Source organism: Pteronotus mesoamericanus, unplaced genomic scaffold, assembly GCF_021234165.1.
Source record: "Pteronotus mesoamericanus isolate MK-2021 breed Mesoamerican mustached bat unplaced genomic scaffold, CSHL_Meso_final scaffold_118, whole genome shotgun sequence".
NCBI classification, from domain to species: domain Eukaryota; kingdom Metazoa; phylum Chordata; class Mammalia; order Chiroptera; family Mormoopidae; genus Pteronotus; species Pteronotus mesoamericanus.
The window spans coordinates 974,367-997,597 of record NW_026555301.1 but is presented as its reverse complement, the minus strand read 5'-3'; the positions used below and the strand labels follow the sequence as shown (position 1 = coordinate 997,597).

Below are 23,231 nucleotides of genomic sequence, written 5' to 3'. Positions count from 1 at the left end.
GAAAACTATAGACCAATGATTTTCATAGACATAGACATAAAGGTTCTTAAAAAATTATTAGCAAATTAAATCTAACAACATTTAAGGGGAAATATACACCATGACCATGGGGGATATAACCCCACATACAAGCATGGTTTAATATCTGCAAATCAATTTGTTTAATAGTTCATATTAATAGAATAAAGGACAAAAACCCACATGTAATAATCTAAATAGACATCAAAAAAGTATCGATGGAATTAGACAACACTTTATTTTTTAAAATATTCAACATAGTTCTGATAAATGGAAACTTCTATAACTGTTTAAGAACATAAGCAACATTATCCTTTATCATAAAAGGTTGAATGCTTTAACCCTGAGATCTGGAGCAAGATGAAAATGTTTCTTTCACCATTCTCTTCAGCATTGTATTAGAGGTTTCAGTCAGTGCAATGCAGCAAACAAAACAAAACAACCCCACCCAAATTAAACCACTCACTTTTCTGAAGGGATATTAAAAAGAATTTTTAAAATATATTATTTATTTATCTTTAGAGAGAGGAGAAGGGAGGAAGAAAGAGAGGGAAATATCAATGTGTAGTTGTCTCTCGTGTGCCCCTTACTGAAGACCTGGTCCACAACCCAAGCATGTGCCCTGACTGGGAATCAAACCAGCGACCCTTTGGTTCACAGGCCAGCACTCAATCCACTGAGCCACACAAGCCAAAGCCAAAAACAATTTTCAAAGAGTTCTTTATCGTTGACTGAATTATTTCTTTTTCCTCTGGGTCAGTTTTACTTTTTGTGATGGTGTTCTGTTTCATTCATGCATATGGTTTTTTTTTTAAAATGTCTATCGAGTCCTCCTCACTTTGTATTTATGAATGAGGCATATATAAGTGTTACATTGCATTTGTGAAATCTTATCCAACAGATTTCAAATTTTCAAATGGGAGGCCAAACTCAAAGTTCTTGGGTAGCAAGAGCAGAGGATTCACTGAAGTGAAGTGTCCTGTGACTACCCCAACTCTGTGTCCTCATGCTTTATTTGGGGGTTCTGAAGTAGCAGCTCACTCCAGCACATTTTTTTTCCTAATATAGAAAGAACAGCATCAGCATAAAAAAATTAAAGTCTGAAATCAGCATGTCTCAGATTGAAGAGCTGCCAGCAAAGCCAACCTTTGGACATCTCTCAAGCTTCAGTTTCTTCATGTAAAAGGTGGGACAGTAGGGTAACAGTGGCCTGTGTTGATGTGAGAATCAGATGACAGAATGTGTAGTAAGAACCTGGCACAGAGTAGATGCTCCACAAATAAGTTTTCCTTCTCTTCATCTTTTGGTGAAAAATGGGCTCAACCCTCGTGGCCATTACTTCCAAGTGATGACTTCCATGTGCTCTAGGTCCCTATAAGTTTTGCATTGCCAAAAAAAATTAGTAATAATTGGCCTTTCTACATTTGATAAGCAGCTCTAATAGCAGGAGGGCTGTTAGGGTCTCTCCAGCCTGAACTTGACGCACTTCATTTCATAACTTTAAACTCAAATTTTATACTTCATAGAACCACTCTATTTCTTGTACCTGCAATCTCTCTGAGTTTATTTGTATAAAATAGAGAAGTGGTTTCTTGCTGTTGGTGTTCCTGTAAGCTGCAGTTTCAGCTGGGAACTGGATGATGCAGTGGGCAAAAGCCAGGGAGCGGGCCCTGGAGCTGTGGGATACCTGGTCCAATTTATTATGCAGCCAGAGTGTACTGAGGGAATCCTAGGAGAGAGACCTGTCTAGTCATACTGAGTACAAGCTATTGAATGATGAGCAGCCACGTCTGCATTTCCCATAAATCTCTCAGTGGGGCCCTGTGATCCCCCTTCATATGATACAAACCACAACTGACACTTCACTGTAACTGACAGTTCACTCTTTTAAGGTAGAACAGAACAAATCATAATTTGTGAGGCTATTCCATAAAAATTCTTGAAATTAGCTACAGAACCCAATCACATTAATACTGCAATGTAGAAGGCAAACTGAAAACTCCATAAGCTCTTCCAAAAATGTGTATCAGGTGAGCAAAGGTCTCTGGATCAGGGAAGCCTCCATTATAAATGCCAGAAGTAAACCTCTTCATGTAGAATGATGAAGGGACAGATAAGAGATAGGTTGTCCAGTAAATAGGAACTCCAGCAACAATGGCTCTTGCTCTTAACCAGGGCACTGGATTTCTAACAGCCATTGTTTTCAATTTGCTATAAACAAAATGAAGCTATAGAATTACTCAAGAAATTAAAATCATTTTTGTTTTAATTTGTCTGAAGTAGGACTGCCTTCTGAGAAGAGCTCCAGATCAATATGTGCTGTGTGTTTTTGTTTCAGTCATAATATAAGAATGATTGTTTTCACTGTCAATTAGATGATCTTAAAAAATTATGCCAAATAGTCCAAGTTTTGTCCTGTGGTAGAATACTATAGTATTGACACCCACACTATCACCCTAAATAGTTCTTCCCACAGACTTTGAGCTTTGCCATTTGACTTGCTTTGACCAGTTAGAAAATAACATGTGTGTCACACACAAAGATTTGAAAAGACCTTGCATACTGGGACTCACACCTCTTCCTGCTCTTGGAATCCCTAGCATGGTTTCAGTGTGATGAAGTGGCCTGCTAGATGATGACACACATGTGGTCCAGTCACCTCTGTAACCCCAGCCAATGACCAGCTAACATTCTCAAGCACAACTGCTTACACAAGCAGCAGCTAACACAGACCAATGAGGGAACCCAGATGAGACCAGCAGAGCAATATTGGTTCAGCTGAGATTCACTCAAATTTTTTTAAAAAATTTTTATTCTTTGTTCAAATATATGGTTTCTTTTTTCTTTCAATGATGCTGGTTATATTTTCCTTGCTTGTTTGTTTTGTTGTTTAGGTACCACTTATATGTGAGATCATGTGTTATTTGTCTTTCTCCCCCTGGCTTATTTGACTTGGCATAATGCTCTCTAGTTCCATCCATGCTGTCATGAAGGGTAGTAGCTCTTTCTTTCCTTCTGCTGCATAGTATTCCATTGTTTAAATGTACCATAGTTTTTTGATCCAATCATCTACTGATGGGCATTTAGGTTGCTTGCAGCACTTGTTATAGTAAATTGTGCTGCTATGAACATTGGGGTGCATAGGTTCTTTTGAATTGGCATTTTGGGACTTTTAGGGTACAATCCCAGCAGTAGAATAGCTGAGTCAAAAGGCAGTTCCATTTTTAGCTTTTTGAGGAAATTCCAAACTGTTTTCCACAATGGCTGCACCAGTCTGCATTCCTACCAACAGCGTACTAGTGTTCCCTTTTCTCCACAGCCTCACCAGCACCTGTTGTTTGTTGATCTGTTTATGATGGCCATTCTGACCAGTGTAAAGTGGTATCTCATTGTGGTACTAATTTTCATCTCTCTGATGGCTGGTGATGCTTAGCATTCTTTCATATGGCTCTGGGCCCTCTGTATCTCTCCAAGGTATCTCTTCCTTGGAGAACTGTCTGATCAGGTCTTTTGCCCATACTTTAATATGATTGTTTGTCTTCTTGGAGTGGAGTCATGTGAGTTCTTCATATATTTTGGAGATCAACCTCCTGTCTGATATATCATTGGCAAATATATCTTCCCATAAGGTTGGTTCCCTTTTCACTTTGCTGATTTTTTTTTTTAGTCATGCAGAAGCTTCTTATTTTGATGAGGTTCCACTTGTTTACTCTTTCCTTTATGTGCCTTGCTTTAGGGGACGTTTCAGTGAAAATATTGCTGCATGGAAGATCTGAGAGTTTCCTTCCTATATTGTTCTCCAGGACTTTTATAGTGCCACAACATATATTTAAGTAGTTTATCCATCTTTTGTTTATTTTTGTGTATGGTGTCAGTTGGTGATCAAATTTCAATTTTTTTGCTTGTAGCTGTCCAGCTCTCCCAACACCATTTGTTGAACAGTCTAATTTTACTCCAATGTATGCTTCTGCTCCCTTTATCAAATATTAATTGACCATAGAGACATAGGTTTTTTCGTGGGCTTTCTATTCTGTTCCACTGACCTATGTGTCTATTCTTATGGCAGTAACAAACTGTTTTGATTACACTGGCCTTATAAAGTAGTTTGATGTCCAGTATTGGGATCCTTCCTACTTTTTCTTTCTCAAGATTGCTGTGACTATTCGAGATTGTTTATGGTTCCATACAAATACTAAAATGTCTGTTCTATGTCTGTAAAACACATCATGTTTTTTTTACATTTGTCTTTGCCTCCCCCCACACCACTTTCCCTTGCCCCCTCCCTCCTTCCCTCCCTCAACTCTTCCCCTCACATCAAGTTATTTTAATAGGGATTGCATTGAACCTATAAATTGCTTTGGGTAGTATGGACATTTTGATTATGTTAATTCTTCCAGTCCATGAACACAGTACAGGCTTCCATTTATTTGTGTCTTCCTTAATTTCTTTCTTCAGTGTTGTATAGTTTTCTGCATACAAGTCTTTTACCTTCTTGGTTAAATTTACTCCTAGGTATTTTATTTTTCTTATTGCTATAGCAAATGGTATTTTCTTTTTCTTTCTTTCTTTCTTTCTTTCTTTCTTTCTTTCTTTCTTTCTTTCTTTCTTTCTTTCTTTCTTTCTTTCTTTCTTTCTTTCTTTCTCTTTCAATTTATTTTTTCAAATACATTTGTCTCTGCCTACCCCCACCACTTTCCCTTGCCCCCTCCCTCCTTCCCTCCCTCAGCTCTTCCCCTTTGGTTTTGTCCATGAGTCCTACACTGTTGGTGGGAATGCAGACTGGTGCAGCCACTGTGGAAAGCAGTGTGGAATTTCCTCAAAAAGCTGAAAATGGAACTGCCTTTTGATCCAGTGATTCCCCTGCTGGGACTATACCCTAAGAATAGCAAATGGTATTTTCTTTTTCTGATTTCTGCCTCTGCCAACTCATTGTTGGTGTACAAAAATGCCTTCGATTTCTGAATATTGACTTTGTATCCTGCTGTTTTGTCAAATTCACTTATTAGATTGAGTAGTTTTTTGGTGGCATCTATAGGGTTTTCTGTGTACACTGTCATGTCATCTGCAAACAATGATAGTTTTACATCCTCTCTTCCAATTTGGATGTCTTATTTCTTTTTCTTGTGTGACCACTGTGGCTAGGACTTCCAATATGATATTGAATAGAAGTTGTGAAAGCGGACATCCTTGTCTTGTTCTTGATCTTATTGGGAAAACTTTTAGTTTTTGCACATTGAGTATAATGTTGGCTTTAGGTTTTTCATATATAGCCCTTATTGTGTTGAGGTATGCCCCCTTTATTCCATTTTGCTGAGTGTTTTTATCATAAATGGGTTCTGTAACTTACCGAATGCTTTCTCCGCATCTACTGAGGTGATCATGTGGGTTTTGTCTTTCCTTTTGTTTATGTGATGTATTACTTTTTCTGATTTGTGAATATTGAACCCCACTTTCATCCCTGGGATGAATCCCACTTAAGCATGGTGGATTATCTTTTTAAGGTATTGATGGATGCGGTTTTCCAATATTTTGTTGAAGATTTTAGCATCTATGTTCATCAAAGATATTGCCCTGTAGCTTTTTTTTTCTTGGCAGTGTCTTTACTTGGTTTCGGGATTAGGATGATGGTGGCCTCATAAAAAGAGTTTGAGAGTCTTCCCTCATCTTGGATTTTTTAGGAGAGTCTGAGAAGTACAGGGGTTAGCTCTTTCTTAAATGCTTTGTAAAGTTCTCCTGTGAAACCATCCAGCCCAGGGCATTTGTGTGCTGGGAGATTTTTTTATTACTGCTTCAATTTCCCCAGCTGTTATCCATCTGCTCAAGCTTTCTGTTTCTTCCTCCTTCAGTGTTGGAAGATTATACTTTTCTAAAAATTTGTCCATTTCATCAAGATTTTCAAATTTCTTGTCATATAATTGCTCATAGTAAGTTGTCACAACCCTTTGTATTTCTGTGGTATCAGTTTCTCCTCTTTCATTTCTCATATTATTGATTTGAGTCCTCTCCTTTTCTTTCTTGATGAGTCTGCTTAAAAGCTTTTCAATTTTATTTATCTTTTCAAAGAACCAGCTCCTGGATTTATTGATTTTTTGAATTGTCCTTTTAGTCTCTTTGTCATTCAATTCTGCTCTGATCTTGATTATTTCCTTCCTTTTACTTGCTCTGGGATTTATTTGTTGTTGTTTCTCCAGTTCTCGAAGTTGTAGAGTTAGGTAATTTATTTGAAATTTTTCTTTTTTTTTTAAGTTTATTTTTTCAAATACATTTGTCTCTGCCAACCCCCCACCACTTTCCCTTGCCCCCTCCCTCCTTCCCTCCTTCAGCTCTTCCCTTTTGGCTTTGTCCATGAGACCTTGCTATATGTTCCTTGACTTTCCCCTTCCCTTCCTTTTCCCCTGCCCCCCCCCTTCCCTCTTGTCTCTGTTGGTTTCTTTTCCTTCTAGGTAGGCCTGTGTTGCTATGAACTTCCCTCTCAGGACTGCCTTTGCTTTGTCCCATAGGTTTTGCACTGTTCTGTATTCATTTTCATCTGTTTCCAGAAACTTTTTGATTTCTTCTCTTATCTCATTATTGACCCATTCATTGTTTAATAGCGTGCTATTCAGTCTCCATGAGTTTGAATGTTTTTGAGTTTTTTCCTTGATTGGTTTCTAGTTTCGAGGCCTTGTTGTCAGAGAAAATGCTTATTATTATTTCTATTTTCCTAAATTTGTTAAGACTTGTTTTGTGTCCCTTTGTGTGGTCTATCTTTGAAAATGTTCCATATACATTTGAAAAAAATGCGTATTTTGCTTCTTAGGGATGAAAGCTTGTATATATACCAGTTAAGTCCTTTTGATATAATGTGTCATTCAGTTCCACAATATCCTTGTTGATGTTTTGTTTGGAAGATCTATCCATTTTTGACAGTGGGATGTTAAAGTCCCCTACTATCTGTGTGTTACTATCTATATCTTGCTTGAAGTCTGTCAAGGTTTTCCTTATATATTTGGGTGCTGCTATGTAGGGTGCATATATGTTTAAAATGCTTATGTCTTCTGATGGATTCTTCTTTTGAGTATTATGTAGTGTCCTTCTGGGTCTCTTTTTATGGCCTTTGTTTTGTAATCTATTTTGTCTGGTATAAGTATTGCTACACCTGCTTTTTTTCCCTGTCAATTTGCTTGGAAATTTTTTTTTTATCCCCTTACTTTTAATCTGTGAATGTCCTTTGTTATGAGATGAGTCTCTTGTAGGCAGCATATGTGCGGGTCGTGTTTTCTTATCCATTCATCTACCCTGTGGTTTTTGATTGAGGCATTTAATCCATTTACATTTAAAGTTATTATTGATAGGTACATATTCATTTTTTCCCTTTGTACCTGTGATCATCTCTTTCTCACTATTTTTCTTCATCTTAAAGCAGTCCCTTTAGCATATCTTGTACCGCTGGTGTAGTGAAGGTGTATTCTTTTAACCTTCTTTTGTCTGGGAAACTCCTTACTTCACTTTCCATTTTGAGAGCCTTGCTGGGTAGAGTAGTCTTGGCTGCAGGCCCTTGCTTTTCATAACTTGGAATATTTCTTGCCATTCCCTTCTGGCTTGTGTTTCTCTGAGAAGTCAGTTTCTATGTGTATCATGGATCCCGTGTATGTGACTACCAGTTTCTCCCTTGCTGCTTTCAGGATTCTCTGTTAGTCTTTGATATTTGCCATTTTAAGATGATTTGTCTTGGAATGGGCCTCACTGGTTTCCTCTTGAATGGGACCCTCTGTGCTTCCTGGGCTTGTTTGATTTTTTTTCTCCTCAATTAAGGAAGTTTTCCATCATGACTTTTTCAAACAGGTTCTCTATCCCTTGCTTGTCTTTGTCCCCTTCTGGTATCCCTAATATAGATATTATTATGTTTCAGGTTGTCCTGCATTTCCCTCAATGCCTCTTAATTCTTTTTGAGTCTTTTTTCATTTTCTTGTTCTTTCTGTCAGCTTTTTTCTACTTTGTCCTACAGCTTTCTGATTCACTCCTCTGCTTTATTGAGCCTAGTTTTAATTCCTTCTACTGTGTTCAATTCACAAGTTATATTCTTCTTTTCTTCTCACCTCTTATTGATAGTTTCTATGTCATTTTTCATGCTGATATAGTTTTTTCAATTAGTTCCTCATAGTTTCCCTGTAGTTGTTGGTTATTTTCTTTGACCTCACTGAGCTCATTGAGTTTCCTTAGAACCATTGTTTTGAATTCAGTGTTTGATAATTTACTTGCCTGTATTTCATTTAGTTGTGGGGATTTCTCCTGTCTCTTCTGTTGGGATTTGTTTCTTTTTTTTTCCCATTTTTTTGTGAGACTCTTCTTTTTCACTTCTGCTTCTTAAATTGATCTGTCTTGACTTCCGGACTTTGTGGTTTGAACTTCTATGGTAGGAGACTGCTTTTTTTTTTCTTTCTTTCTGGATCTGCCTCTGATGATGTTAGCTGTTTATCCTGTCTGACGTTTGGCAGTCTCTAAGAGACTTCCAGGAATCTCCTGTCTGTGTCTGTTTCCTCCAGATGTTAATCTAGTCACTCTGCCCTCAACAGTCAGGGCTGAGCAGAGTCCATCTTTTGGGCAGGGCTATTGTATCCTTTCCCACTGCTGCCACTCAGGGGCATGGTCTGCCTGAGCAAGATGGCTGCTCCCATGTCAGGGAGGAGTCAGCCTGGCTACTCCCTCAGTTTATTCCCCAACACTTCCATCACCAGACTTTCCTCAAATATCTCTAGACCACTGTGAGTCCCCTTTAGTCAGGGATCTACTATCTGTGACTCTTGCTCTGTACTCAGCACCTGGGCCTGCACAAATCTGGGCTGTGGCCAAGCTTACTGGGAGCATGGTTATTGTGTCCTTTAATGCTGCTGCTGCTCTGGGGAGTGATCTGCCTGAGCAAGATGGCAGCTGCCATATGGCGGAGGAGTCAGCTCCAGGATCTCCCAGACTACTCCCTCAGTTCTCTCCCCAATGGATCTGTCTCCAGGGTCTCCTCACGCATCTCTAGACCCCTTTGCATTCTCTTTAGCCAAGGATCTACTATCTGTTACTTCCTTTCTGTACTCAGTAGTCGGGCTTGCCCAACACCATGGTGGGGCTGAGCCTCCTGAGGGTGTAGCTATTGTGTCCTTTCATTCTGCTGCCACTCAGGGGAGTGGTCAGCTGAACAATATGGCTGCTGCCTTATGGGTAGGAGGCAGCACTAGGATCTTCCTGGCCACTCCCTCAGTTCTCACCCCAATGACTCAGAATCCAGACTCTCCTCACTCAACTCCTGACCATTCAACATCCTGTTTAGCTAGGGATCCACTATCTATGACTGCCGTTCTGTACTCAGTACCCAGACCTGTGCAACTCGTGGCTGAGATAGAACCTCCTGGGGCAGGGCTAATGTGTCCTCTCATGCTTCTGCCGCTTAGGGGGGTGTCCTGCTTAAGCAACATGGCAGCTGCGGAATGGGGGGTGAGTCAGCACTGGGACTTCACCATCCACTTTCTCAGTTCTTGTCCCAAAGCCTCACTCCCTAGTCTCTCAGGTGGCCCCAACCCACTTTGCCCCCACCTCTGCTGGAGCCCAGGGTAAGTGGCTGCCACTGCAAATTTTTTTTGGCCCTTTAAATGGCTCTTTGTGTCTCCAGACACCTGTCCCTGGCAGAGAGCACACTGCTGCTTTTCACAGCTGGCTGTTTTCTGTGTGAGAACCCAAAAAGGGTTCTCAGGCTGTATGCTGGAGATCCCTGGTTATGGCTTAGACCTTGCTCTACTCAGGGGGATCCAACTGGCCATTTCAATATCCCTCTGGTGCTGCTGCCCATGAGCCCCTAGTCCACCTTCTCCAACTTCTACCACACTCCTTACTAGTTAGGTTGTGCTAAAGCTGATTCCTCTGTATGTCCAAGGTTTTAAGGCTCCTCTCTCACTATTGTTCAGTTGTTGTTCCAGGTGATTTCTCTACAATTTAGTTGTAATTCCAGATTGGTCCTAGAAGGTGTGTGACTTCTACTCACTCCTCCACCATCTTGAAGTCTTATGAATTTCTCTTTTGACTAAAACATCTCTCTCCAGGTGCTCCTGGTTCTCATTGTACCCCAAATCCTGCAGCATCTGGTCTCCATGGCTCAATTCCTTATGATTTTGGTAGCCTTCTACACAGTCTGGGGCCCCATGGCCATTGTTCTCATTCTACTCTAAAGCTCCCTCTTCTTGATTTCTCTAGCCTTCCCCATAAAATCTGGCTCTTCTCTCCATGCCACTTATATCCTGGGGGGATATTTTCTACCTTCAAGGCAGTGATATTAATTTCTCAGGTTCGGGCACCCACCTCCTAGTTGACAAAAATATGGTGTTTGTTCATACATGCACAGTTCACTCTTGCCCTCTCAGCTGGGAGGCTGGATCAAAGGGGAAGGGATGAGCTGTACAAGGGGAAGCTGTTGTGCATGTTATACTGAAACTATGTGCATGTATCTAAAAATGTGATCTAAACATCCTTACCTGCTCTTCAGTCTATTGAAAGAGTGACTCCTGCAAGAATTCAACTCAACTTCCATTTAGGCTATTGATTCTACTACTCCTTTCAGTAGGTTTTAGCTATAGCAATGATATCTTAGTAGAAACTTTGGCATGACAAATTAAGGAAACCATTCATGTGTCGCAGCAAAACTACTTCCCAAATTTTCACCTCACGTGCATTTCTAAGCTTGTGTTGCCCAAGGACCCCAAATATCTCTCTCTTACCTTGTTCATTTTTGCCAATGACCCCTCTTTCCTGTGGGTGGGGTGTTAGCAGGAGTCCTCATGTGACCTGATAGTGGAAACAACTTTTTAATCCACTTGTAGCTGCATCCCAACAGCTAATACCTTTGATGATTTCTGATCATAATCTCTCCTGAAGCCTTAACTGGGTCTTTGTCCTTTAGTTTCTCTCTACTCCTTCCATCTTCCACAAATATTGAAGAGTTAAGATGCACCAAGAATACTTCACTTTCTTTTTGTTTTCTCACACTAGTTTTATTCCCTAACTTTTGTCAGGTACTTATGAGTTCCCACAAAATTCCCACATCCCATTCCCAAAGGCCTATGACAAACACATCCTCTGACCTCCAGCTCCTGGAATTCATCCTCCTCCTCTACGTCATAGGACAAGGTGTGGATTTTGATGTCATCAGCTGAGAGGTCAATGAACTTCCCATCAGGGTACTCCAGCCTCTCTTTGGTGGGGGACTGATCCTCCATGAATGTGGTCTCACAGCAGTCGGCAGCCATACCATCTCCCCAGGAGCATAGTACACTCTCTGAGTAGAAGATGATGTTGGGATGGTAGTGGGAATCCACTGATTGCTGAAGGGTGCTGGGGTCCAGAAGCTGCTGTACTGGCTCATTCCTGCTGCCATCCATGGTGGTCACTGCTGCACTGCCCACCACCTGACAGTTCTGGTACTGGGGTGCTGAGTAAACAGACACCAGGCCATCTCTGCTCTCTGCCATGAAATTTCTGGTGTTAATTAAGCCATTCCGCTTGCCAGCATCATTCATTTTATTGTGCACCAGCATACTTTTCTGTTCAATGAAGCTATCCATGGTGCTCTTCCTGCCCAACTGGATGTCAGGCTACGGCTATAAGGCTGGACATCAGGGTCACACTTGCCTCATGGAATTCATATCTCCTGCAGGAGAAGGAAACATACATGAGAGAAAAAAAATAACACCTGAAAAAGAGCTAACCACTCAGTCCCTTGTCATTTCAGGTATACTAGTCAGCCAATATGAACCATTGTTAGGAGAGTGAGATGATATTTCAGCCCTACTTAATCTGCCTGTTTTAAAAATAGTGCTATCAGACAAGTCAGCCAAAGTAAAGCAGAAACTGATTATTTGCATCTCTATAAAGTCTTTGTTTCTAAAGAAAGGAGACTCTGCAAGAATTGGAACCACTTCAATGCTAAACAAACCTATCATGGCCAGCAGAAATCCTGAAACTCATAGGTAAATAAAATTGCATTACCTTCATATCAGTCTATAGGGAAAATGAGGCTGTAAAATACAGATGGACTCTTCCAGGTTCATGATTACTCATTCAATAAAACAAACAAACAAACACCCCAAAGAAGAAATAGTTTGGAATAATGTCCCACATGGTTTTAAATGATAAATTACAAGACCCATACCATTAGTGCTGTATATGGACAAAATTGCCATTGAGGAACATGCACATACTAGTACATTCTAATATAGGTATTAGAAGTAGTTCAACACACATGCTCACTGGACTTCCAGCATAGTCCCAGAATCAGACTAGAAATTTCCTTGCCTTAATGATGCTCAACTTTTAGAGATACATCTACATATTAAGGATACAATTAAGAAGTCCTCCAAATCGTTTCTCCCTACACTGTGTTTCTTTCCAGGCTTTCAAATGCCAGGAAGAAAGGAAGGAAGGAAGGAAAGAAGGAAGGAAGGAAGGGAGGGAGGGAGGGAGAGAGGGAGGGAGGGTGGAAGGGAGGGAGGGAGGAAGGGTGGAAGGAGGGGAGGAAGGAGTGAAGGAAGGGGAGAAGAAAGAAAAACTTAAGATTGTTGGAAATAAAGAATGAATTTCCTCAGGCTCTTCATCTTTGCAAAAGTTAACTATTATTTAGGAAAATATTCTCTGTTGGGAACTTTATGTGCTTTGGCTTTCTATAAGATTTCAGCATTTTCTCACATTACAACTGCTTTATGTTTTTACATTTATTTATTTATTCATTTTTTAATATTTTTATTGCTCAAATACATTTGTGTCAATTTTCCCACCACCACTTTCCTCTGCCACACTCACTTCCACCTCCTACCCCCAATCCATCCCCACTTTGGTTTTGTCCATGGGTCCTTTATACATGTTCTTTGAGTTGACTCTTCTTTCTTTTCTCCACAACCCCACTCCATCCTCCCCTCTCATTACTGTCAGTTTGTTTTATCTTTAAATATCGCTGTTAGATTTTTCTTACTTGATTTGTTGATTAGGTTCCATTTATAGGTAAGATCATATGATATTTGTCTTTTACACCCTAGCTTATTTCGCTTAGCATAATGCTCTTCAGTTCCATCCATGCTGTTGCAAAGGGTAACAGCTCTTTCTTTCTTTCTGCTGTGTAGTATTCCACTGTGTAAATGTAACAAATTTTTTAATCCACTCATTTCTTAATGGGCATATAGGTTGCTTCCAGCATTTGGCTATTTGTAAATTGTGCTGCTATGAACATTGGGGTGCATAGGTTCTTTTGAATTGGTGTTTTGGGATTCTTAGGGTATAATCCCAGCAGTGAAATTGCTGGGTCAAAAAGCAGTTACATTTTTAGCTTTTAGAGGACATTTCATACTGTTTTCCAGACTGGCGGCACAAGTCTGCCTCCCCACAAACAGTGTACTAGGGTTCCCTTTTCTCCACAACCTTGCCAGCACTTGTTGTTTGTTGATTGGTTTATAATGGCCATTCTGACTAACGTGAAGTGGTATCTCATTGTGCTTTTATTTGCATTTCTCTGATGGCTAGTGATGCTGAGCATCCTTGCATATATCTCAGGGACCCCCGGAGAAGTGTCTGTTCACATAGTTTTCCCACTTTTTAATGGGACTATTAGACTTCCTGGCATTGAAACATATGAGACTTTATGTATTTTGGAGATCAAACCCTTGCCTGAGTTATCATTGGCAAACATGGTTTCCCATATGGTTGGTTCACTTTTTATTTTGCTGATTTTGAGAATTTTAGTGTCTATGTTCATCAGCGATATCGGCCTGTAGTTTTCTTTCTTGGTGGTGTCTTTATCTGGTTTTGGGATTAGAATGATGCTGGTCTCATAAAAAGAATTTGGGAGTCTTCCCTCTTCTTGGATATTTTAGAGTAGTCTGAGAAAGACAGAGGTTACCTCTTTCTGAAATGTTTTGTAAAATTCTCCTGGGAAATCATCTGGCCCAGGGCTTTGGTGTGCCAGGAGTTTTTTTGATTACTGCTGCAATTTTAACAGCTTTTATTAGTTGCTTCAGGCTTTCTTTTATATCTTCATTCAATGTTGGAAGGGTATATTTTTCTAGAAATTTGTAGAGAGGTTTCATCGCGGTTTCATTTCATTTCATTTAGGTTTTGATTTCTTGACATGCAACAGTTAATAGTAATTTCTTACAGTCATTGATATTTCTGTGGCATCAATTGTAATTTCTCCCCTTTCATTACCAATATTATTTATTTGGGTACTTCCCTTTTTTTTTTTCTTTTTTTCTTAAATTTTATTTTTTCAAATACATTTGTCTCTGCCTCCCCCTCACCACTTTCCCTTGCCCCCTCCCTCCTTCCCTCCCTCAGCTCTTCCCCTTTGGAATTGTCCATGAGTCCTTGCTATATGTTCCTTGACTTTCCTCTTCCCTTCCTTTGCCCCGCTCCCCCTCCCTCCTTCACTCATGTCTCTGTTGATTTCTTTTCCTTTCAGTGTTGCTGGATTTATTTTTCTTGCATCATTGTATTGTTGGTTAGGTTCCGCTTATAGGTGAGATCATATGGTATTTGTCTTTTGCCCCCTGGCTTATTTTGCTTAGGAAAATGCTCTCCAGTTCCATGCATGCTGTCACGAAGTTTAGTAGTTCCTTTTTTCTTTCTGCTGCGTAGCATTCCATTGTGTATATGTACCATCATTTCTTGATCCAATCATCTACTGATGGGCATTTAGGTTGCTTCCAACACTTGGCTACTGTCAATTGTGCTGGAACGAATATTGGGGTGCATAGGTTCTTTTATATTGGCATTTTGGTGTTCTTAGGGCATAGTCCCAGCAGGGGAATCACTTGATCAAAAGGCAGTTCCATTTTCAGCTTTTTGAGGAAATTACACACTGCTTTCCACAGTGGCTGCACCAGTCTGCTTTCCCACCAACAGTGTACTAGGGTTCCCTTTTCTCCACAGCCTCGCCAGAACCTGTTGTCTGTGGATCTGTTTATGATGGCCATTCTGACCGGTGTGAGGTGGTACCTCATGTTGGTTTTGATCTGCATTTCTCTGATGGCTAGTGATGCTGAGCATCCTTTCAAATGCCTCAGGGCCCTCTGTATCTCCACTTGGAAAAACATTTGCTCAGGTCCTTTGCCCATTTTTTGATTGGATCGTTTGTCTTCTTGGAGTGGAGTCGAGTGAGTACTTTATATATCTTGGAGATCAAACGTCTATCTGATGTATCATTAGCGAATATATTTTCCCATACAATTGGCTCCCTTTACATTTTGCTGATGTTTTCTTTTGCCATGCAAAGCTTCTTATTTTGATGAGGTACCACTTATTTATTCTTTCTTTTATGTACCTTGCTTTGGGAGACATATAAGTGAAAAAAATGTTGCGTGGGATATCTGAGAGTTTCCTGCCAATGTTCTCCTCTAGGACCTTTATGGTGTTGCGACTGATATATAAGTCTTTTATCGATCTTGAGTGTATTTTTGTGTATGGTGTCAGCTGATGATCCAATTTCAATTTTTTGCATGTAGCCGTCCAGCTCTCCCAACACCATTTGTTGAAGAGGCTATTATTGCTCCATTTAATGCTTCTGCCCCCTTTGTCAAGTGGTAGATGCCCATATAGACCCGGGCTATTTCTGGGCTTTCTATTTGGTTCCACTGCTCTATGGGTCTGTTCTTGTACCAGTACCAGATTGTTTTGAGTATAGTGGCTTCGTAGTAGAGTTTGATGTCCGGTATTGTCATCCCTCCTACTTTGTGTTTCTTTCTCAAAATTGCTGCAGCTATTCGGGGTCGTTTATGGTTCCATATAAATTTTTGAAATGTCTGTTCTATTTCTGTGAAATATGTCATTGGTATCTTAATAGGGATTGTGTTGAATCTATAAATTGCTTTGGGTAGCATGGACATTTTGATGATATTAATTCTTCCAATCCATGAGCACGGTATACGCTTCCATTTATTTGTGTCTTCCTTAATTTCTTTTTTCAATGTTATATAGTTTTCTGTGTACAGGTCTTTTATGTCTTTGGTAAAATTTATGCCTAGGTACTTCATTTATCTTCTTGCTATAGGAAATGGTATTTTTTTTCTGATTTCTTCTTCTTCTATTTCATTGCTCATGTACGAAAATACCTTTAATTTCTGAATGTTGACTTTGTATCCTGCTGTTCGGCCAAATTCACCTATTATGTTGAGGAGTTTTTTGGTAGAGCCTACAGGGTTCTCTATGTACAGTATCATGACATCTGTAAACAATGATAGCTTTACTTCTTCCTTTCCTATTTGGATGCCTTTTATCTCTTTCTCTTGTCTGACCACTGTGGCTAGGACTTCCAATATGATGTTGAAAAGAAGCGGTGAGAGCTGACATCCTTGTTCTGTTCCCGATCTTAGTGGGAAAGCTTTCAGTTTTTGCTCGTTGAGTATGATGTTGGCTGTAGGTTTTTCATATATGGCGTTTATTATGTTGAGGAATGCCCCATTGATTCCCATTTTGCTGAGTGTTTTGATCATAAATGGGTGCTTGACCTTATCGAATGCTTTTTCTGCATCTATAGAGGTGATCATGTGGTTTTTGTCTTTTCTTTTATTTATGTGATGTATCACGTTTACTGATTTGCGTATATTGAACTATCCCTGCATGCCTGGGATGAATCCCACTTGATCGTGGTGGATAATGTTTTTAATGTATTGCTGGATGCGGTTTGCCAATATTTTGTTGAGGATTTTAGCATCTATGTTCATCAGCTAAATTGGCCTGTAGTTTTCTTTCTTTGCAGGGTCTTTATCTGGTTTTGGGATAAGGGTGATGCCGGCCTCATAGAAATAGTCTGGGACTCTTCCCTCCTCTTGGATTTTTTGGAATAGTCTGAGAACACAGGGGTTAGCTCTTCCTTAAATGTTTTGTAAAATTCTCCTAGGAAACCGTCTGGCCCTGGGCTTTTGTGTGCGGGGAGTTTCTTGATTACTGCTTCAATTTCCCCAGCTGTTATAGGTCTGTTCAAGCTTCCTGTTTCTTCCTCCTTCAGTTTTGGAAGATTATACTTTTCCAAGAATTTGTCATTTCATCAAGATTTTCAAATTTCTTGGCATATAATTGTTCATAGTAGTTTCTGATGTTAATTTGTGTTTCTGTGCTATCAGTTGTTATTTCTCCTCCTTCACTTCTGATATTATTAATTTGGGTCCTCTCCCTTTTTTTCTTGATGAGTCTGCTTAAAGGCTTGTCAATTTTATTTATCTTTTCAAAGAACCAGCTTCTGGATGGGTTGATCCTCTGAATTGTTCTTTTTGTGTCTATGTCAGTCAGTTCTGCACTAATCTTGACTATTTTCTTCCTTCTACTTGCTTTGGGATTCACTTGTTGTTTCTCCAGTTCTTGAAGTTGTAGTGTTAGGTCTTTATTTGAAATGTTTCTGTGTTTTTTAGGTAATCCTACATTGCTATGAACTTCCCTCTCAGGACCGCCTTTGCTGTGTCCCATAGGTTTTGGACAGTTGTCTGTTCATTTTCATTGGTTTCCAGAAAATTTTTGATTTCTTCTCTTATCTCATTATTGACCCATTCATTGTTTAATAGTCTACCGTTAGGTCTCCATGAGTTTGCAAGTTTCTCTTGGAGGTTGATTTCCAGTTTCAAGCCCTTGTGGTCTGAGAAAAGTTTGGTATTATTTCAATTTTCCTGAATTTGCTGAGGTTTGCTTTGTGTCCAGCATGTGGTCTATCTTTGAAAAACTGCCATGAGCATTTGAAAAGAATGTGTATTTTCCTTCTTTGGGATGTAAGGTTCTACATATGTCAGTTAAGTCTCTTTGATTCAGTGTGTCATTCAGTTCCACAATTTGTTTATTAATGCTTTGTTTGGAAGATCTGTCCATTTTTGACAGTAGGGTGTTGAAATCCCTACTATCAGTGTGTTTCTGTCTATATCTTTTTTGAAGTCATCCAACAATTTCCTTATAAACTTGGGTGCTCCTGTATTGGGAGCATATAAGTTTACAATGTTGATGTCTTCTTGATAGATTCTTCCTTTAAGTATTATAAAGTGCCCCTCTGGGTCTCTCTTTATGGCCTTTGTTTTGAAATCTACTTTGTCTGATACAAGTATGGCAACCCTGGCTTTTTTTCATGCCCATTTGCTTGGAATATTTTTTCCACCCCTTTATTTTCAATCTGTGTAGGTCTCTTGCTCTGAGGTGGGTCTCTTGTAGGCAGCATATGTGTGGGTCATGTTTTCTTATCCATTCAGCTACCCTGTGTCTTTTGATTGGGGCATTTAGTCCATTCACATTGAGAGATATGACTGACAGAATCTTACTCATCTTTTCTCTTTGTACTTGTGTTCCTCTCTGTCTCATTCTTTACCTTCATCTGCTTAAACCAGTCCCCTTTGCATATCTTGGAGGGCTGGTTTGGTAGAGATGTATTCTTTTAGTCTTCTCTTGTCTGGGAAACTCCGTATTTCCCCTCCTATTTTAATGGAGAGCCTAGCTGGGTAGAGCAGGCTTGGCTGTAGGCCCTTGCTTTTCATGGCTTGGAATATTTGTTGCCATTCTTTTCTGGCTTGTAGTGTTTCTGTTAAGAAGTCTGCTCCTAGGCGTATCGGGGCCCCCTTGTTTGTTACTTTCTCATTCTCCCTTGCTGCCTTGAGGATTCTCTCTTTGTCTGTCATATTTGCCATTTTAATGATGATGTGTCTTGGAGAGGACCTCTTTGAGTCCCTCTTGAGTGGGGTCCTCTGTGCCTCCTGGATCCATGAGAGCCTTTCTCTCCTCAAATTAGGGAAATTTTCCATCATTACTTTTTCAAGGAGGTTCTCTATCCCTTGGACCTCTTCTTCTCCTTCTGGTATCCCTATTATAGGGATATAATTGCGTTTCATGTTGTCCTGCAGTTCCCTAAATGCCTCTTCCTTCTTTTGAGTCATTTTTCCATTTCTTGTTCTTTATGGGAGCTTCCGTCTACCTTATACTCCATCTCACTGATTTGATCCTCGGCTTCATCCAGCCTGCTTTGGATTCCTTCTACTGTGTTCTTCAATTCAGAAATGGTATTCTTCATATCCTCTTGTGTCTTCTGGATAGTTTCTATGTCCTTTTCCAGGCTGATATAGTTTTTTGTAAGATCCTGATAGTTTCTCTGCAGTTTCTCATAGTTTTCTTTGAGCTGGCTGAGCTCATTGTGCTTTCTTAGAACCAATGTTTTGAATTCAATATCTGATAGTTCCCTGGCCTCTATTTCATTTAGCTTTCTCTATGGGGAGTCCCCTTTTCCACTCATTCGGGGGGAACTTCTTTTTCTTCCCATTTTTGTGAGAGTCTGTTAAGTATTTTTGTGCTTTACTTTTCTTTCTGGGCCTGCCTCTGATGATGTCAGTTGTTGACCCTATATGACCTTGGATGTTTGAGCTTCCAGGAGTCTAATGTCAGTGTCTGACTCCTGTTTGGAACAGCTCTGTGATTGCTTCGGTCAGGCCTGGGTTATTTTTGGGATCTCTCTGCACTCTCATGCGGGCTGCTTTAGCATGCTCCCAGAGCGGAAGGATCCCCTGCCTCCCTGGGCTGGCATGTGCTTTCCCCACACCAGGGGGCTTATTCGTGACATCACGTACTCATCTGGTCCCCCTGGCCGGCTAGCTCTGTGGCACTGGTCAGTTTAGGGTCTTGTATTATGTATTTTCCCCGCTTTTGGGTCTTTGGGTGCATTGCTTACCCTCGCCAAATGGCTACTACGGAAATGGGAGGAAGTCAGCTCCAGGACTCTCCGGTTAATACTGTCTCTGGTCTGTCCTCCAGGGAGTCTGGGCAGCTCTACTAATTTTGTGGGCCGCTCCGCAATCGCGGGCAGGCGGGTCAATTCACGCCTGCCCTTGCCACTCTGTGCACTCCCTCGTAGGCCGTATTGGTGCCAATCTGTGGGAGGCCATGCCGGCCAGTGCAAGCATTCGCCAGCCTGCGTGGATCACACACACACTCGCCAACCCTCCCCAGTCACTCGGTGCAAGTGTGTGCACATGCACTGGGCGGTTTTCAGGTGTCTATGTGTGCTTTTTGGCTTTTGGCTCTTTGGGGGTGTGCCCTCTTCCCGTGCAATGGAGGCTATGGCAAGGAGGAGTCGGGACTCCGCAGTTCCTCCTCCCCTTCTCTCCCCAATGCCTCCGTTTCCAGTCTCTCCTCAGGGGTCTCTGGGCAGTTCTGTGACCCCTTCGGCCAGGGATCCACCCCCTGTGCGGACTGTGTTTCAATCGCAGGAAGTCTGGTTCATGTGCGCCCTGCTTCTGCCTCTTTGGGGTCGCACCTTCCCAGCCCACAATGGAGACTACGGAAAAGGGAGGGAGTTGGGGCTCCCTGGTTCCTCCTCCTGTTCTTTCCCCAATGCCTCCATTTCAGACTCTCCTCAGGGGCTTCCGGGCAGTTCTGTGACCCTTTCGGCCAAGGATCCACCCCTTGTGCAGACTGCGTTTCAATTGCAGGCAGTCTGGTTCCTGTGCACCCTGCTTCTGCCTCTTTGGGGCCGCGCCTTTCCACCCCACAATGGAGACTACCAAACGGGGAGCGAGTTGGGACTCTCCAGTTCCTCCTCTCGTTCTTTCCCCAACGCCTCCGTCTCCAGGCTCTCCCAGCCAGTCTGCACTCAGCCCCGCAGCTCACATGCATACAAGCTGTGTGCGGAGCACAGAAAAGGCAGGTTAATTGATTCCCTTATGCCTGAGCGAGATGGTAGCTGCAGAGTGAGAGGCACACCATCACCCGGGCTCCATCGGCCGCTGTGTCAGTTCTCTTCACAAAGTTTTCCTCACCAGTCTTTTCTCAGGCACCAGCCCACCCTGCTGCCACCTCTATCCAGAGATCAAGGAGGGTGGCTGCCACTGCAACTTTTGCGTTGGCCCTTTAAATGTGTCTTTGCATCCCCAGCCGCCTGTCTCTGGCAGAGAGCACTCCTAAGCTTTTCGGCAATTCATTTTGTCTGTGTGTTTTCCTGGTTTTAGCTGCTGTAGTTTAGAGGTCCCTGTTTACAATTCAGACCCCGTTCTTCTCGGGGGAAGGTAACTGGCCGTTTCAATGTCCCTCTGGTGCCAGTGTCCGTTGGCACCCAGCCCACCCTCTCGAGACTCCACCGCACTTGTCACCCATTGGGTTGTGTGAGAGTCGAATCCACTGTCCACAGCACCAAGGCTCCTCTCCCACTATCACTCCACTGCTTTCCAGGTGATTACTCCACTATTTAGTTGCAATTCCAGTTTGGTCTTGGGAGGAGGTCAGCATGACTCCCATTCACTCCTCTGCCATCTTCCCACCATCCCCTTTATTTTTCTTGATGAGTCTCCTTAAAGGCTTGTCAGTTTCATTTATCTTTTTAAATAATCAGCTCCTGAATTTATTGATCATTTGAATTGTTTTTTTAGTCTTATGTCACAGAATTCTGTTCTGACCTTGATTATACACTTCCTTCTACTTGTTCTGGGCTTTGTTTGTTGTTGTTTCTCCACTTCTTGAAGATTTAAGGTTAGGTCACTTATTTCAAATGTTTGTATTTTTTTTTTTTTTTTTTTAGGTAGGCCTGTATTGTTATGAACTTCTCTCTCAGAACAGCCTTAGTTGTGTCCCATAGATGTTGAACTGTTGTGTGTTCATTTTAATTTGCTTCCAGAAACTTTTTGATTTCTTCTTTGATCTCATTACTGACCCATCCATTGCTTAAAGCATGCCATTCAGTCTACGTTACCTTGAATGTTTTTGAGTTTTTTTCCTTGAGGTTGGCTTCTAATTTTAAACCTTTATGACCTGACAAAATGCTCTTTATGATTTCAATGTTCTTGAATTTTTTGAGCTTGTTTTGTGTCATATCATGTGGTCTAGCTTTGAAAATATTCCCTGTGCATTTGAAAAAAATGTGTATTTTGCGTCTTTGGAATGAAAGGTTATATGTTAGTTAAGCCCATTGGATGTTAAGCATCATTAAGGTCCACAATATCCTTATTGATGTTTTGTTGGAAGGTCTATCCATTGTTGACAGTGTGGTGGGAAAATCTCCTACTATCAATGTGTTGCTGTTTATATCTTTCTTGAAGTCCACCAAGATTTTCCGTATATATTTGGGTGCTCCTATGTTGAGTGCATATATGTTTACAATGTATATGCCTTCTTGATGGATTCTTCCTTTGAGTATTATGAAGTGTCCTTCTAGGTCTCTTTTTATGGCCTTTGTTTTCGAATCTATTTTGTCTGATAGAAGTATTGCTACCCCTGTCCATTTGCTTGGAATATTGTTTCCATCCCTGCTTGGGGCAGCTCTGTGACAGCTTTGACCAGAGATCCTCTATTTCTGCAGATCACTCTGCAGTCTCATGCCAGCTCCTTGAGTGTGCTCGCCACTCAAGGAGCCTGGGAAGAATCACCCATCCAGGCTGAATCCCCCGCCCACCTGGGTGCACCTGCACTCTGGCCTGGGCCTATGGCCTGAGCGCTGTCCTGCTGCGCATGTGTGCGCCCAACACTGGTCAGCTTAGATTCTTCTATTGTGTGCTTTCCCCAATTTTGGTCTTTGGGGGTGTTGCTTGCCTGCACAAAATGGGGGTTAAGGAAATGGGAGGAAGTCAGCTCTGGGACTCTCTGGTTAATCCTGTCTCCAGTCTCTCATCCAGGGTCTCTGGACAGTTCTGTGACCCCTTTGGACTAGGATCCACTATTTCTGTGGACCGCTCTGCACTCATGGGCTCACACAGGTGCCGGTTTATGTCTGCCCTTGCCGATCTGTGCACTCCCTCGCAGGCCTCTTGGGCGCCAACCTGTGGGAGCCCTCGCCAGCAGGCGTGGTCGCGGGTCCACACATGTGCTCATCAACCCTTGCTGGCCACTCAGTGCGTGTGTGTGCGTGCTTGCATTGCGTGGTTTTGGGCTGTCTATTGTGTACTTTTCAGCTTTTGGCTCTTTGGGGGCATGGCCTGCACACCCACAGTGGAGACTAAGGAAAGGAGAAGGAGTTGGGATTCCCTGGTTCCTCCTTCCGTTCTTTCCCCAGCACCTCTCTTTCCAGTCTCTCCTCATGGGTCTCTGGGCAGTTCTGTGAAACCTTTGGCTAGAGACCCACTATTTCTGCAGACCGCATTGTACTCACAGGACATCTGGCTCCTGTGGGCCCATTTCTGCCTCTTTGGGGTGCACCCTGCCTGTGAAAAATGGAGAGTATGGAATGGGGACAGAGTCAGGACTCCCTGGTTCCTCCTCCCATTCTT

General features: G+C 41.6%; 1 protein-coding gene across 1 annotated transcript in view; it reads right to left on the bottom strand.

The window, feature by feature from the left end:
* Nucleotides 1–11,600, bottom strand: part of SYNDIG1 (synapse differentiation inducing 1) — a 168,632-nt gene extending 157,032 nt beyond the window's left edge. The window contains exon 1 of the mRNA XM_054587414.1: nucleotides 11,121–11,600. Within this exon, the coding sequence (XP_054443389.1) occupies nucleotides 11,121–11,600 (480 nt within the window). The remainder of the gene's footprint in view (nucleotides 1–11,120) is intronic.
* Between the last annotated feature and the right edge of the window lie 11,631 nt (nucleotides 11,601–23,231).